The sequence below is a fragment of the Nyctereutes procyonoides genome, unplaced genomic scaffold (assembly GCF_905146905.1).
Source record: "Nyctereutes procyonoides isolate TBG_1078 unplaced genomic scaffold, NYPRO_anot_genome, whole genome shotgun sequence".
Classification (NCBI taxonomy): Eukaryota; Metazoa; Chordata; class Mammalia; order Carnivora; family Canidae; genus Nyctereutes; species Nyctereutes procyonoides.
The window spans coordinates 15380387-15395681 of record NW_026575142.1 but is presented as its reverse complement, the minus strand read 5'-3'; the positions used below and the strand labels follow the sequence as shown (position 1 = coordinate 15395681).

General features: G+C 36.6%; 1 protein-coding gene across 9 annotated transcripts in view; it reads right to left on the bottom strand.

Moving 5' to 3' along the window:
- The window catches only part of METTL8 (methyltransferase 8, methylcytidine), an 87935-nt gene that overhangs the window by 14678 nt on the left and 57962 nt on the right, over positions 1–15295 (bottom strand). For 8 of the 9 annotated variants that reach the window (XR_008662135.1, XR_008662136.1, XM_055307906.1 and 5 more), the window contains 2 exons: positions 13472–13563; positions 1799–2169 (listed from right to left, as the gene is read on the bottom strand). Coding sequence is in view for 7 of the 9 variants with exons in the window: in XM_055307906.1 (XP_055163881.1) it covers positions 1799–2169; positions 13472–13563 (463 nt within the window). In the remaining 2 variants the exon portion in view is untranslated. The remainder of the gene's footprint in view (positions 1–1798; positions 2170–13471; positions 13564–15295) is intronic. The other variant, XM_055307908.1, reaches the window with a different exon arrangement.

Sequence of the window (15295 nt, the reverse complement as noted above, 5' to 3'; positions counted from 1 at the left end):
AAACAAATATGAAAACAGGTTAAATTTTCCTCACCAATGTTAGATTTTTTTTTATTCAAAAAAAAAAAAAACAAAACTAGAAGAAATGTACTGGATGTCTAGGTGTTACAGGGTTTTCTAAACTCAAAAGCAATGAAGTCACAAGAATAATACTGACAAAAATGTAACTATGTAAACATTTTAAATTTTTACACTATAAAACTCAAACCAAATTAAAAGGTGATCAACACACTGTGGAAAAAAAAACTGGCAATAAATATGGTAAGAGGAAATGAGTTCATTTAAAAAAATCAAAGAGATAAATAAGCAAAGGAAATAAACAATACAAAAGAAGTGCAAATGACTTCTAAACATTTGAAGAACTATGTGACCTAGTTAACAATGAAAGAAATGCAAATTAAAATGAGGTATAATTTTCATCTGTCAAAGAGGAAAGCACTTAAAAAAAAGAATATTCGGGGATCCCTGGGTGGCGCAGCGGTTTGGCGCCTGCCTTTGGCCCAGGGCGCAATTCTGGAGACCCGGGATCGAGTCCCACGTCAGGCTCCTGGTGCATGGAGCCTGCTTCTCCCTCTGCCTGTGTCTCTGCCTTTCTCTCTCTCTCTCTCTCTCTCTCTCTCTCTGTGGCTATCATAAATAAATAAAAATTAAAAAAAAAAGAATATTCTTTTTTTTTCTTCAAAAATTTATTTTTTTATTTGACAGAGGAGACAGGGTCAGAACATAAGCAGAGGGACAGGGAGAGGGAGAAGCAGACTCTTCACTAAGCAGGGAGTCCCATGTGGGGCTCAATCTCAGGACCCTGGGATCATGATGTGAACTGAGGGCAGCTGCTTAACCGCTTAACGGACTAAGCCACCCAGGCGCCCCTAAAATTAGAATATTCTAATCAATGAGGTTTATGATGAAATAGACATATATTGCCATGAGTTGATATTAACACAACTTCTTAGAAAGTGATTTGGCAATATATTTTAAGGACATTAAATTTTTAAAATAAATTATGAGCAAGTGGTTCTAACCCAAGATAATAAAATACAGAAATGTCTATACCCACATTTGCTGGAGAAAACCTGAAAACAATTTAAATGCCTAGTATTGTAAAAATAGATAAGCAGAATTAAAGTACTTTATGTAGTAAAATATTTTGCAGTCATGAAAATGTTCATAGACAATTTTTAAGATAAAAAAAACTGCTTATGTTATGATGTTAAATAGAAACAAAGCAAAACCCCAAAATACAGGTACTCTATAGCTCAACTGCATAAAACAGTATAAACAAAAGGAAAAATTTCAGTAAAATGTTAAGAGTGGTTAACTCCCTTGTATGTGAGATGGTAGATAATTTTTTCTTACCTACTCTTTAGCAAACTCTCTAATCAATGTATACAATACGACCTTTATAACCAGAAGTAAGAGATTTATTTTTGAAAATAGGCAGTTCAAGGTCTATACCAGATTACAGGTAATTATGTATCTCACTTATTTCTATTTCACTTAAAAAGGGTTAATAAAAAAAAAGGTTAATAACAGAAAGAGATAGAAATTAAGGCCAAAATTTTATTGGTACTTAACACTGCCTTCAAGTTAGAAATGAAAACAAATTAAAAATCACAAACTTAGAAATTGAATATAGATATGAGTCCTTCAAATATTCTTTATGCACAGAAGTATACTGAACACTTAGTTAGATTTGCTCATTTCCCCCCTAAAAAATCTGGATTATTAATAAAGCCATATGGAATATACATTTCAAAGTTATTTGCCATTCCCCATCTTTGCCCCAGCAGGACAGTACCTCTAGGATTCTGAAAGTGGCATTGCTACCAGGAAACAATTCTGTCTTCAGAGGTCCTTTTCTGTGTTCTTTAGAGTCTAGGTTGGAAAAATGTGATCCCGCTTTCCTTTGACCATCTGATGAACCACACCTTTTCTTATTATAATTTTTTTCTTCAGGCATAGTAGGGCAGTGCATTCTTGAGAAACCATTTGCAGCACTAGTTTTTGCATGATCCCATGATAACTCTTCCAACTTCTGTTCAGTTTTTTGATCAACTGGAATAATTTCAGGAAATTCCCTCAACAGCCAATTACGATCTTTGAAAAACTTATTCTTATGAATCTTATAAAATGTGTCCCAATATTTACTAGCTTCATTCTCAAACTTAACTAAAATAAAGAAAAAAAAAATTTTACTATGAATTACGTTTATTGTTAGTTACTATTTTAATAACTATATTTATTAAATACTGTTAAATATATTACAGACATTATCATTTATAACAATTACATTTACTATTGAATAATTTTAATATTATAATTTTTATCTGATTTTTTTTTGTTCTTACAGGTTAAAATTACAGAGTACTGATTCTCTCAAAATGTGTCAATATGTGGGGTATTAAGTTCTATCCCCATAAATGTCTTAATAGTTTGGCCAATAAATTTTTGTGAGGAGTATAATCATTGCAAACTACTTTTCTATAATCTAAATCCTAGATTCTTAATAATCACATTTTTACCAATAATCTATAGGGAATGATACCTCATTTTTAAATTTCTCTATAAATGTGGTTTCAACATGACAAATATCTTGTGCAAATGGGTAAATAGACAGGAAACTGCAGAATTATAAATGACATAATCTTAGAACGAGAACAGCCCATTGAAATAATCTACTCCAACTCCCTTGTTTTGCATTTGAACAAAGGACAGCACAGAGATATGAACCCACTTGTTCCAGGTCCCAGAGCCAGTCACAACAGAGCCAGGACTCCTGGAATCCAGGGGCCATTCCATTCTTCCCCCACCTCCAGGGGAATCTCTTCCTATTGACACATCTAATATGAAGTCTTAAAGAGATATGCCTTTTTAAAAGAAATTGCCTTTTATGATGTTACCCCTTAGATTTCCCTTGGTCCCAGAGTGAGGGTTAGGTCAACAGTCTCAACTTCAGACAATTCTTAGCTTTTTCCCTTTCTTTATTTGTACCTTAAATTAATAAAATAACTCACTCACTCCTTCACTCAACAGACATTTCTTAGACACTACTGTGTATACTTGATCCCTGGGTTAAGAATTACTCTCACTCAATATAGACACATTTTTAAAAAGCTTTTATTTATTTATTTGAGAGAGAGAGTGAAAGAGAGAGAGAAAAAGAGAGCACAAGCACAGAGGGAGAGGGAGAAGCCAACTAACCACTAAGCAAAGAGCCCAAGCCCAATGTGGGGCTTAATCCCAGGACCCTGAGATCATGACCTGAGCTGGAACCATACACTTAACTGACTAAGCTACCCAGGTGCCCCAGCACAAGACATTTTTAAAGTGCTTTCAAAGAATAAAAAAGGGGGCAGCCCCGGTGGCCCAGCGTTTAGTGCCGCCTTCAGACAGGTGCGTGATCCTGGGGACCCAGGATCGAGTCCCACATGGGTCTCCCTGCATGGAGCCTGCTTCTCCCTCTCCCTCTGCCTGTGTCTGCCTCTCTCTCTGTGTCTCCCATGAATAAATAAAATCTTAAAAAAAAAAAGAATAAAAAAGGGGTGCCTGGGTAGTTCAGTCAGTTGAGCATCTGTTTTTGGCTTGGGTCATGATCCTGGGGTCCCGGGATTGAGTCTCCTTGCTCAGCGGGAAGTCTGCTTCTCTTTCTGCCCCTCCCCCAGCTCATGCTGTCTCTCCTTTTCTCTCTCTTTCTTTTTCTCAAATAAACAAATAAAATCTATGGGATGCCTGGGTGGCTCAGCCATTGAGCGCTGCCTTCAGCCCCATGGCGTGATCCTGGAGTCCCAGGATCAAGTCCTACATCGGGCTCCCTGTATGGAGCCTGCTTCTCCCTCTGCCTGTGTCTCTGCCTCTCTTTCTGTGTCTTTCTCATGAATAAATAAAATCTTAAAAAAAAAAAACTATAAACAACAACAACAATAAAGATTAAAAGAGACCTTCTATTGATACAATTTCCAAGATTATGTTGGGTGTCTATGACACAACCATTTGTTAGGGGAAAAAAGATAAAGAACACGTGTGCATATACAGAAACATAATGCATGTACATACATATTTACATGTATATGTGCAGAATATTTCTGGAAGGAAAATCATGTAATTAGTAATACTGGCTGCCTCTAGTTGTCCAAAAAGGGCAACTGGGTGTCTGGGGGCCAGAGTTTATAAAAGAATTACTTGAATTTTGATCTATATGAAATTACTATCCCCCAAATAAACTAAATTACGAATAAAAACAATGGACTCATTTCTTTCCTAATTTTAAAGAAGCCCTGACTCTCAGAACAAGCAGTTGCCTGTAGTCAGGTTCATCTTTGTTACAGAATCTTGTATAGTTTTCCTTTTCTTTCCATTTTTATCTTTATGGCCTTGTACATGGATCTCCACCCATCTGGCCACAAAACTTCCTTCCCATCAAGGCTGAATTGTATCTGGCAGCAGGACTGCTATAAAGACAGAAACTCCCATCCGTATTTAAGGTCTGAGAAATGAAAGTAGACCTCTGTAACAAAAGAATTATGTGATGTTGAAGTCCAAAACATGCTCACATCTGCACTAATGGAAAGAAGCCCATTTATGGTTAATCTAAAAATGTTACATATTATCTTTAAAATAGTTCTATCTCTACTTTTAAGAACTGGAGTGTACCTGATAAACTGTGTGAGAAAATAAAACAACATTCTAAAATCAGATTCAGGAGGAATTTAGGACACTATCAAATTTCCCCAGGGTTTTCTTACACCCTTTTCCTTTTACCTTAAAAACCCTCTTTGTTAACTCACTCTATGCTGGTAAAAAATTTTTTTTTCTGTTTAATAAAAAGCAACCACCTAAGAAGACATACATTTAATCAAATCTATAGTATCTGAGTTTTCAATACCAAGCTGTGAAGTGAGTTTTAACCTATCAGTAACTAGAATATAGTATTAAACCTTGATTAATTTGTGGAAATATTCTCCTAGGAATTAACTGGGGGGAAGATGTTCACAGTAGTGCTATTTAAAATAGGAAGAAGTAGGAAATAGCTCAAAAACCAACAACATAGGAGTGACCAAGCAAGCCACTCAGGTCAAAACATAGTAATTTTTCGTGGCAATTAAAATTTAAAGGACAATGATATTAACAGAAGACATTCACACAGATTGATCTATATACTGATTGCCGTTCTAAAATTTATTTTATACTGATTTATAACAATCAGATGAAAATTTAGAGTGATGGTAACAATGTAATGATTATTAAGTAGTTCCTTCTTTTGAAAAGGTTTATCTGTATCTTATACACAAAAACAGAATCTTAGTTGAATGCTTCATTCAACTTGTCTACAAAGTTTTCTCAGTTGATGAGGGGTTGAATTTGGGTATCTCTATGTTCAAGGTCTAAAAAGTCTATGTAATTTCTTATTAAGCCCCATGAATTTATGGAGAACATTAAACATTGCCAGTTCTACAAACTACAATATCTTGGATCAGGTTGCTATCTTAAATATAAGCCTGTACTACTACTGTTTTAATTTCTATAGCTTATAAAGAAGATGAATCTGTAGCAAGGTAACTGAAATCTGGCTCAGATTCCAAATATATTAAGCATCTAAATTCGACCCTGGATTGTGCAATCTTTAAAAAGGATTTGATTACTAAGAGAAAAGCATGATCAAGGGCTGCTAACATGTACACTTCTAAGCCTTTTTCAAGTACATCCCACTCTTCAGGAATTAAGAGAAAAATACCATAAATCATCATACCCATATCAACAATAACACATACTGTGTTTATTATGACCAGGCACTATGTCAAATGCTTTATTTGAATTTTTTCCCCATTTAGACATATTATTATTTCAATTTACAAAGAAATTCAAGGTCAGAGGGGATAGAAAATTTTCCGATGTTACCTACTATAGCCAGGACCTGAACTTCAAAGCTCATGCTCTCAGGTTGCCTGGCTGGTTTGGCTAGAAGAACATGTGACTCTTGATCTCAGATTTGTGAGTTTGAACCCCAGAGTGGGTGTAGAAATTATGAAAAGAAAAAAAAAAAAAAACCTTAAAAACCTATTTTTCTGATGTTGTACTTTCATTATGAAGCATCAAATTGAAATTAAAACCCCAGTATGACATAATCAGTATAATTAAATTGTACAAATAATGCTGATTGGAGTGAACCTTCATAAAAACAGATCAGAAATACAGAATTAAATACCATTTGATTTACAGAAAATATAAACCATGAAAGATTATATGATGAAATTATGATGAACAATGTAAACATAAAATGCTCTATGAGAACAGATCGGGGGATTCCTGGGTGGCTCAGGAGTTGAGCATTTGCCTTCAACTCAGGGTGTGATTGATCCCAGGCCCAAGGATCGAATCCCTGTGAGAAGCCTGCTTCTCCCTCTATCTGTGTCTCTGCCTCTCTCTGTGTGCCTCTCATGAATAATTAAATAAAATCTTAAAAAAAGAGAGAGAGAGAGAAAGAACAGATGGGTTTGTGGGATAGAAACAAAACAGAAACAGCACCCAGCATGGGCTAGGGTAAAGGCTAATCGGCTGGAACTTGCTTGCTTGTTCTTTGCTTTTCAAGTTGTGCTTTCAGCAGTTATCTCAATCAATGGTGGCAACTCATAGTTCCCAATAACATGTGACAGCTTCTGGGACACCACAGAAGCTCAATCAAACTCACAGTTATAGTTATGAGACAAGGTAAACACCTCCAGCATATGAGTTAATTTCCTGAACTTTGAAGGTATCTGTGATAACAGGAAGTAGAAGAGCTATTTTCCTAACCATGAGTGAAAAATTTAGTTTCAACCAGCTGTTAGCTCATCTCAAGTTCAGGCTAGTAAAGTCAAATATTTAGTGTGGAGAAATGTGCCCTGTATTAATCTCGTCCAAATTATTTTCTATTTATTTATTTATTTATTTATTTATTTATTTATTTATTTATTTATTTATTTATTTGCTTGTTTATTTAAAAATAAATTCTACCCCCAACATGGGGTTCAAATCCATGACCCTGTGATCAAGAATTACATGCTCTACCAACTGAGCCAGCCAGGTACAACCAACTAATTTTTTTTTTTAACCAACTGATTTTCTAAACAGGCATATTAATGATCAATTTTTCTTGGAGAAGCAGTTTTCTCCTTTCGTTTTTCTAGGCTCTGGATTCAGAGTCAATTTTTCTACACCAATGGCAGTAAAAGGGATGTAGCGATGTGTTTAACCACAGACAGATAAAGCAAATTCTCAATTATTCACTTCTTAAATTTAATACTGCTGAGGGGAAGAAAGAATATGACATACTAACTATATTTAAATATTCAGAATTCACCCTGAATCACACTGAATATCACAACTAAGAAATTGAATTAAACCATTTATGTATCTGCCATATGTGATTAATATTAATTATTTAAATTATCCTGTTAAAACATAACAAAAAGCAATTCATTTATTTATTTATTTATTTATTTATTTATTTATTTATTTATTTTTAAACACTTTATTTATTTATTCATGAGAGACATACAGAGAAAGGCAGAGACTTAGGCGGAGGGAGAAGCAGGCTCCCTGTGGGGAGCCTGATGTGGGACTCAATCCCAGGACCCCTGCATCAGGACCTGAACCAAAGGCAGATTGCTCAACACTGAGCCACCCAGATGTCCCACAAAAAGCAATTTAGAGTTATTTTTGCATCAATTATGCAAACACCTGAGCTCTCAAAGTTGGAAATTTCCACATATCACTGATAAAAGTTCATTGCCTAGTTAAAAAAAAACCTCTTAGGGCACCTGGGTAGCTCAGTTGGTTAAGCATCCAACTCTTGGTTTCACTTGGGTCATGATCTCAGGGCCATGAGATTGAACCCCCTGCTACCTTGAGTTCAGCATGGAATCTCTTTGGCATTCTTTCCCCTCCCTCCCCCCTTCCCCTTCCACTCCTCTCTGCTCAGTCTCCTGCACCTATGTGTTCTCAATCTCTATCTAAACTAAATCATTAGGGATCCCTGGGTGGCGCAGCGGTTTAGCGCCTGCCTTTGGCCCAGGGCGCGGTCCTGGAGACCCGGGATCGAATCTCACGTCGGGCTCCCGGTGCATGGAGCCTGCTTCTCCCTCTGCCTATGTCTCTGCCTCTCTCTCTCTCTCTCTCTGTGACTATCATAAATAAAAAAAAAAAATAAAAAAAATAAACTAAATCATTAAATACAACCTTAAAAAAAAGAAAAACTCTTATGAAAAATATATATAGCATGTATATATTTATATATATATATATATATATTTATGATTTTATTTTTAAGTAATCTCTACACTCAACATGGGGTTTGAACTTAAAACCCTAAGATAAAGAGTTGCACACTCTACTGACTGAGCCAGCCAGGTGCCCAGTGAAAAGTATATTTCTAACAGCACTGCATGAAATCTTAAACCAAAGTTGACGTAAAAACAAGTACTCTAAATTATCAGCACACAAAATTTTCAACTACTCTATTTTTTTTTTTTTCTCCACATAGGACACTTTCAAGTGGTAAAGGAATTCACAAGGTAAGGTATAGTGGAATTTTCTTACTATTTTGCTGGACATAGATAACTCACCCTAGATAGGTAATTATTTGGAAGAATATTTTGAAGTAAAAATAGCAGCTGCTTTTGTTATTAAGTTTTAAAAACCCATTACATTTTCTAAATTACCAGCTGAGATATAACACCCCGGAGATGTTTTTTAGGAAATTGTAAAATATAATCGTGTTAACTCAAAAACTGCCAAATGTATTTGCCTTATTTCTCTGAATTAACCTGCTTTTAAAAGAAATAAGAGCTATCATAAAATTTAAAAGAAATTACCAAAAGGAAATGTAGAATTAAAATTATTAATCTCGGCATCTAAGTGAAAGAAAAACTGCTAATGAGAGCTTGGATGTTATATATTTTAATCATAGAAATGAAAAGTCAACCAACTCACAGCAAAAGATTATATTGTTTGTGATGCTTAAGCTCTTATTTTCAGAACTGTGAGGGTGTTTCCTGACTTCAGTTCTCACCGCATCTGAGACAATAGGTGAGAAATGAGAAAAGGGAGTGACAGGAGAGAGTGACACACACAGAGACCAAAAGAAGTGTGCTAGAGAGTAGGCCAGCATGGGAGAACAACCAGTATTTCCTCCCAGGGCATTAAAATCAGTGAGATAAGATCAATAGACATCATTTATGCCGTATAACGATCTGCAAATGGAATACTTTATGATGGGAAAAAACGAGCTTTGTCAGAGACTCAGGACAGAGGCACAGGAGAAGAACCGGGTCAGAGCCTCCTTTGGGTTTTCACAATGTTTTCTGAGTAGAGCTTTTAAACTGATCCATTCGCCTTGACCTGTATTCTTCAGAGATGCTAAATATCACATCAGAAGCCTCACCTAGGGCTTCTGCAATCTACAAGTCTATGATCCCTGGTGGAGCCTGGCTGGGTGGCTAAGAAGGTTATTGACTCTCACTGTAATGTCCTCTCACTCAACGCCATCCTCACAGCAGCCTCAGTTGCTGCTCTATGCAACTGTGCTTAAATGTGATCACACAGTCACCCTCGTTGTGTGGTCCTCTCCTTGGGCTTGTGGCATGTGTGAAGTCCATACACTGAGTCGTGCTCCAGGGTGGGGTGGGGACCCAGCAGAAACCTCCAGCACATTAAGCCATTTTATTTTATTTTATTTTTTAACATTTTATTTATTTATTCATGAGAGACACAGAGAGAGGGAGAGAGAGGCAGAGACCCAGGCAGCGGGAGAAGCAGGCTCTATGCAGGGAGCCTGAGGTGGGACTTGATGAAGGCAGGTGCTAAACCACTGAGCCACCAGGGATCCCCAACTTTGAGCCATTTTAAAAGAGTCTTGAGGACAGCCCCGGTGGTGCAGTGGTTTAGCGCCGCCTGCAGCCCAGAATGTGATCCAGGAGACCGGGGAGGGAGTCCCACCTCAGGCTCCCTGCATGGAGCCTGCTTCTCCCTCTGCCTGTGTCTATGCATCTCTCTCTCTCTGTGTCTCTCATGAGTAAATAAATAAAATCTTAAAAAAAAAAAAAATGGAGTCTTGAGTTCTGCATCTCCACAGCAGCCAGAAAACTTGCTTAGAAAGAGACTGGAGATGCTAATAAGCAAACCAAATGCTTCAAAGCAGTTATCATCAGTCCTCGCCAGCCTGCTTTTCCTGCTTCTATAGAGAGAGGCCAGTCACCACCTTTCTATTTCAGTCACACTATGGTTCTGTGGGAATTGTCATTTTCCTTTACTGCGGTTTCCAAGGCCCTAAAATAACCTTCTCATTAGCTTCACTCAAGTTCATTGTTAACATAAATAGGCCAAAATAGGCAGCCTTGTACAGAGCACTCTAAGTGAACATTATCAGCACTGCTCATCTATTTGTGTCCTAAACAAATATTCAAGAGAGCATGAAAAAAATCCTTGGTTTTTCGTATCAGGAAATATACTGTAGATAATTTTTAACTTCCTGGAAACGAATTAAGATGACTGATAACTTTTAATTCTGTTTAGGCTTGACGTTCTCTGTCACATCCAGGTGGCCACTAGCAGAAGCTTGAGTAATGTGGAAAATATGTCTGTGCAGCTGCTGGCAAAGAAGCAAAATTATACTTCCTCAGAAACAGTGTGACAGAGTTCCTACAAAGGAATGTGATGTTGGCTGATTTGTAAGCAGAATTGCCACTGGTATGCACCCTCAAATCCAACCCCAACACTCCCTGGCCATATCCCTTTCTGGAACTGCATGGCTGGAGCTCATAAAAATAGAATGGTTCCATTGTGGGTCAGGTGCTCTTCTTTCCTGTCTACTCTCCAGGACACATTCATGCTTAGGATAAGGAAGGAGAATAAGCTCTAATGAATAGCAACAATGTTAGAGGATAAAGTAAGTCATCAATGGTGGCAGAGGATAAGAAAGACAGAAGCGCTCTCTTCAGTGCCTAAGAGCTGTCTTATTAGTTTAGTGTCCATAGCTACCTTTGCTTCAAGCCTTAGCTACAACTGTAGACAAAGTCATTAGAATAACAGTTAACTGCCAGTGAGATTAATGATTTTTTTTAAAAAATATGTTATTTATTTATTTGAGAGATACAGAGATAACAACAGAGATAGAGAAAGAACATGAGCGGAAAGGAGAGGGAGAAGCAGGCTCCCAGCGGAGCAGGAAGCCTGACATGGGGCTTGATCCCAGGACTCTGAGATCACAACACAGACACTTAACCAACTGAGCCACCCTGAGATTAGCAATTTTCACTCTGCTTAGTTTGCACAGAGGAATTCAAACATCTTTCCCTAGGGAGTTTCAGAACATAGGATCAATCTGCAAACAAAATCTCAAGGGTTGGCAAACTTTTCTGTTAAGGGCCAGATAGTAAGTAGTCTTTGTGGTCTGCGTATGATCACTGTTAATCACTACTCAACTGTGTAGATAGAGCTCAAGAGCAGCAATAGACAATATATAAACAAACTGAGTATGTCTATGTTCCCATGAAACTTTATTTATAAAAACAGACAGTAGGTTGGATTTGGCTCCTAGCCCTTACCCTATCCCTAACCCTCACCAACACCTGCTCTATCTAATAGGTACACTGATATTGCTACAAGAATGATTGAGAAATCATGAGGATCAGAACCAAGCTCTTCTGGTAAAACTAACCTAGGGTATTAGAAGTCAGAATAGTAGTTGCTCTTTGTGGGGTCAGAGAGGTTGGGGGGAAGTACTGTTATTGGGACAGAAAATGAGGAAGTTTCTGGGTTAATGGTAATATTCTGTTTCTTGATGTTGATGTTGGGAAAACTCATGGAGTTTTGTGACAATTCATTTAGGAGTTGTGAAAATTTCTGTGTGTGTTTGGTACTTCAATAAACTTTTTCTTTTTTTAAAAGAAAAAAGAACCAACTTGTTTTGAGGGAGAAATCATTAAAAACAAAACAAAACAAAAAACCAATGTAGAACAGCTTATCTCAAGAGTTTATGTGTTGGTCAAAGTGTATATGGGTTCCTAGCCATACAGTCAGAAGGACACAGACCAAATTTCTTTTAGTTTGCTTAAAAAAAAAAAGTCGTAAAAAACACATAATATAAAATTTTGCATCTTAACCATTTTTTAGCATACAATCCAGTAGTGCTAAGTACATTCACTTTGTTGTGAAACAGATGTTCAGAACTTTTTCAATTTGCAAATCTGAAATTCTCTGTTAAACAACAACTCTGGGTTTCCTCCTCCTCCCAGCCTCTGGTAACCACCATTCTACTTTCTGTTTCTATGAATCTGACTACTTTAGATACCTCGTATAAGTGGAATCATATAGTTTTTGCCTTTTTTTGTGACTGGCTTATTTCCTTTAGCATAATATTCTCAAGGTTCATCCATGTTGTAGAATGTGACAGGATTTTCTTTCTTTTTAAGGCTGAGTGATACTCCACTGTGTGTATATACTACCTTTTGTTTATCCATTTATCTGTTGATGCACATCTGGGTTGCTTCTGCCTTTTGCCTAATGTGACTAGTGTTGCTATGAAAATGGGTGTGTGAATCTTTAAGACCCTATTTTCTTATTTAATTTATTTATTTATGAGAGACACAGAAAGAGAGAGGCAGAGACACAGGCAGAGGGAGAAGCAGGCTCCTTGCAGGGAGCCTGATGTGGGACTCAATCCCCAGACCTGGGATCATGTCCAGATGCTCAACTGCTGAGCCACCCAGGCATCCGCAATACCCTGTTTTAAGTTCTTTTGGCTATATATCTAGAGGTGGAATTGCTAGATCGTATGGTCGTTGCATTTAAATTTTCTGAGGAACTTTCATACTGTTTTCCATAGAGGTTGTACCATTTTACAACTTTACCAATTCCACAGTGCCTAAGTGTTCATTTCTCCACATCCTCACCAATGCTTATTATTTTCTGTTTTTGTGATAGTAGCATTAGCTACTATTTTTTAGAAGCCAGCTTTGAAGGTTGACAAAGTCTTACCTCAATTAAACCCTGAATAACAAAAGGGTTCCAAGAAAAGTACCTTGAATCCTTATGAAACTTGATGTTTATCCTAAAAGGCCACAACATTTTGATATTACTTTACCATTTTTGCTCAAAGTATCTGAATTTGTTAAACATTCCTGGCCAGCACAATGCACAATAGCATACTAAAAGATGCATAGTAAGAGGGAAATTTTAAAATTTCCTTGTAGTAACTCCCAGAAAAATAATACTATGATTACCAAAAAAGCCAATAAAGAGTCAATACATAATTTATTTCACTAACTTTGGTTCCACTATACTAGAATAGTGGAATTCTCCCAAATGGAACAAGTGGATTGGCATAGGTAGATGCTAATTACTCTCCAAAGCAATGACACAATTAGGGGGACAACATGTGAACTGAATCAGTGGAAGTCTCCAGAACTATCAGAAGCTCCAACATGTAGTTACCTACCTTGTTCTTCCAGAAGGACTCGAACGGCTGAGTTTTCCTCTACTTTTTTTCTGGCTGCTGCTTCTTCTTCATCGGACCATTGCATGTGATCCCTATCAAAAAATGAAAAGGTTGTAAAACCTGCTTCATAATTAAGGCAGAACAAGGGTGACGAGGGATACATCTTTCATTCTAAAATAATCAAAGGCAAATGATACAAACTAATTCCATGCTGAATGAATATATTTTGTGTCAGATGTTTCTTCTGATAGTGCTGGTACAACCCTGGAACTCCTACAGTTCTTCTATTAAAATCTGGCTGTGCTATAAGTTCCAATAACCTTTTGCAAATGGATGCTGAAGTAATGTCCCAGGAACACTATAGTGCATGATTATTTGGATGGTAGTATGGTTTATTCTATTTTACTCTAAGGCTAAATTTATTTGCCTTTTTGTTCATTTATGAATATGGAATTTTTAAATAGTTTTTAATCTCCTTTTACAATACTTATATTCTAATACTTTGCTGTCAAATAGATATGTTTTAAAATATTTCATACTGGGCAGCTCTGGTGGCTTAGCGGTTTAGCACCACCTTCAGCCCGGGGCATGATCCTGGAGAACCAGAATTGAGTCCCACATCAGGCTCCCTGCACAGAGCCTGCTTCTCCCTCTGCCTGTGTCTCTGCCTCTGTCTCTCTCTCTCTCTGTGTGTCTCTAATAAATAAATATAATCTTTAAAAATAAATAAATACAAAAATAAATAAAATATTTCATACCCTCAGTCCTTTAAGTAACTTTGGATTTTCCTATTAATTGCCTTAATTTCTGTAAATGGGTTCTTTTTTAAAATATATTTTATAGAAAAAAATAAAAAATAAATATATTTGATTTAAATTCATTTTCCAACATACAGTATAACAACACCCAGTGCTCATCTCATCATGTAATGGATTCTTAACATTTAAATGATAGAATAGTTGATATAGTATTTAAGAAGGTCAACTTTTCAAGATCTGACACCTTCTGTAAGTATTTTCAGTTTCAGAATTTATATTTCCTCTGTGAGAAGATATTATTTTCTGCTGCTAAAATGTCTTCACAGAATAGAAGCAACATCTTTATACAAATTAGATGGGGCTTTGAAGGTTTGCTTTTACAAAATTTGTATTTCCTTTTTTGCAATAGGTCAGACTATAAATGAATGATGTAATTTCCTGGAATAGACCAATTTTCTTTCTCTTTTTTCTTTTTAAAAATATTTTATCGATTTATTCATGAGAGACACACACATACACACACAGAGGCAGAGACACAGGCAGAGGGAGAACCAGGCTCCATGCAGGGAGCCTGATGTGGAACTCGATCCTGGGACTCCAGGATCATGTCCTAGACTGAAGGCAGGAGCTAAACTGCTGAGCCACCTAGGCATCCCTAGACCAATTTTCTAAACAACAAAGCCACAATTCCAAAACTCAAGTTCCATGTAGCCTATTGATAACTGTAAGAAAAATTTCTAACATCATTCTTAACAGCTATCTCCCTGATGAAAAAAGGATGAAATATCAAATTCTTGACATGCACCATAATGGTGGCTGGTAAACATTAACTGAGCATTTAGTATGATCATAATTATCATAATGATAATTACTATTATTTGTGTGTTACTAGGCTTTGTGCCAATCATATTACATACATATATGTCTTATTTAGTCCTTTCAAAAACCCTATGAGGGGGTTAAAGTCATGCTCCACTTATGTAAGAGGAAACGGAAATTTAGTAACTTACTTAAGGTCGCATAGCCATTAAATGACAGAATCAGAATTCAAACTCAGGCTGGGAAT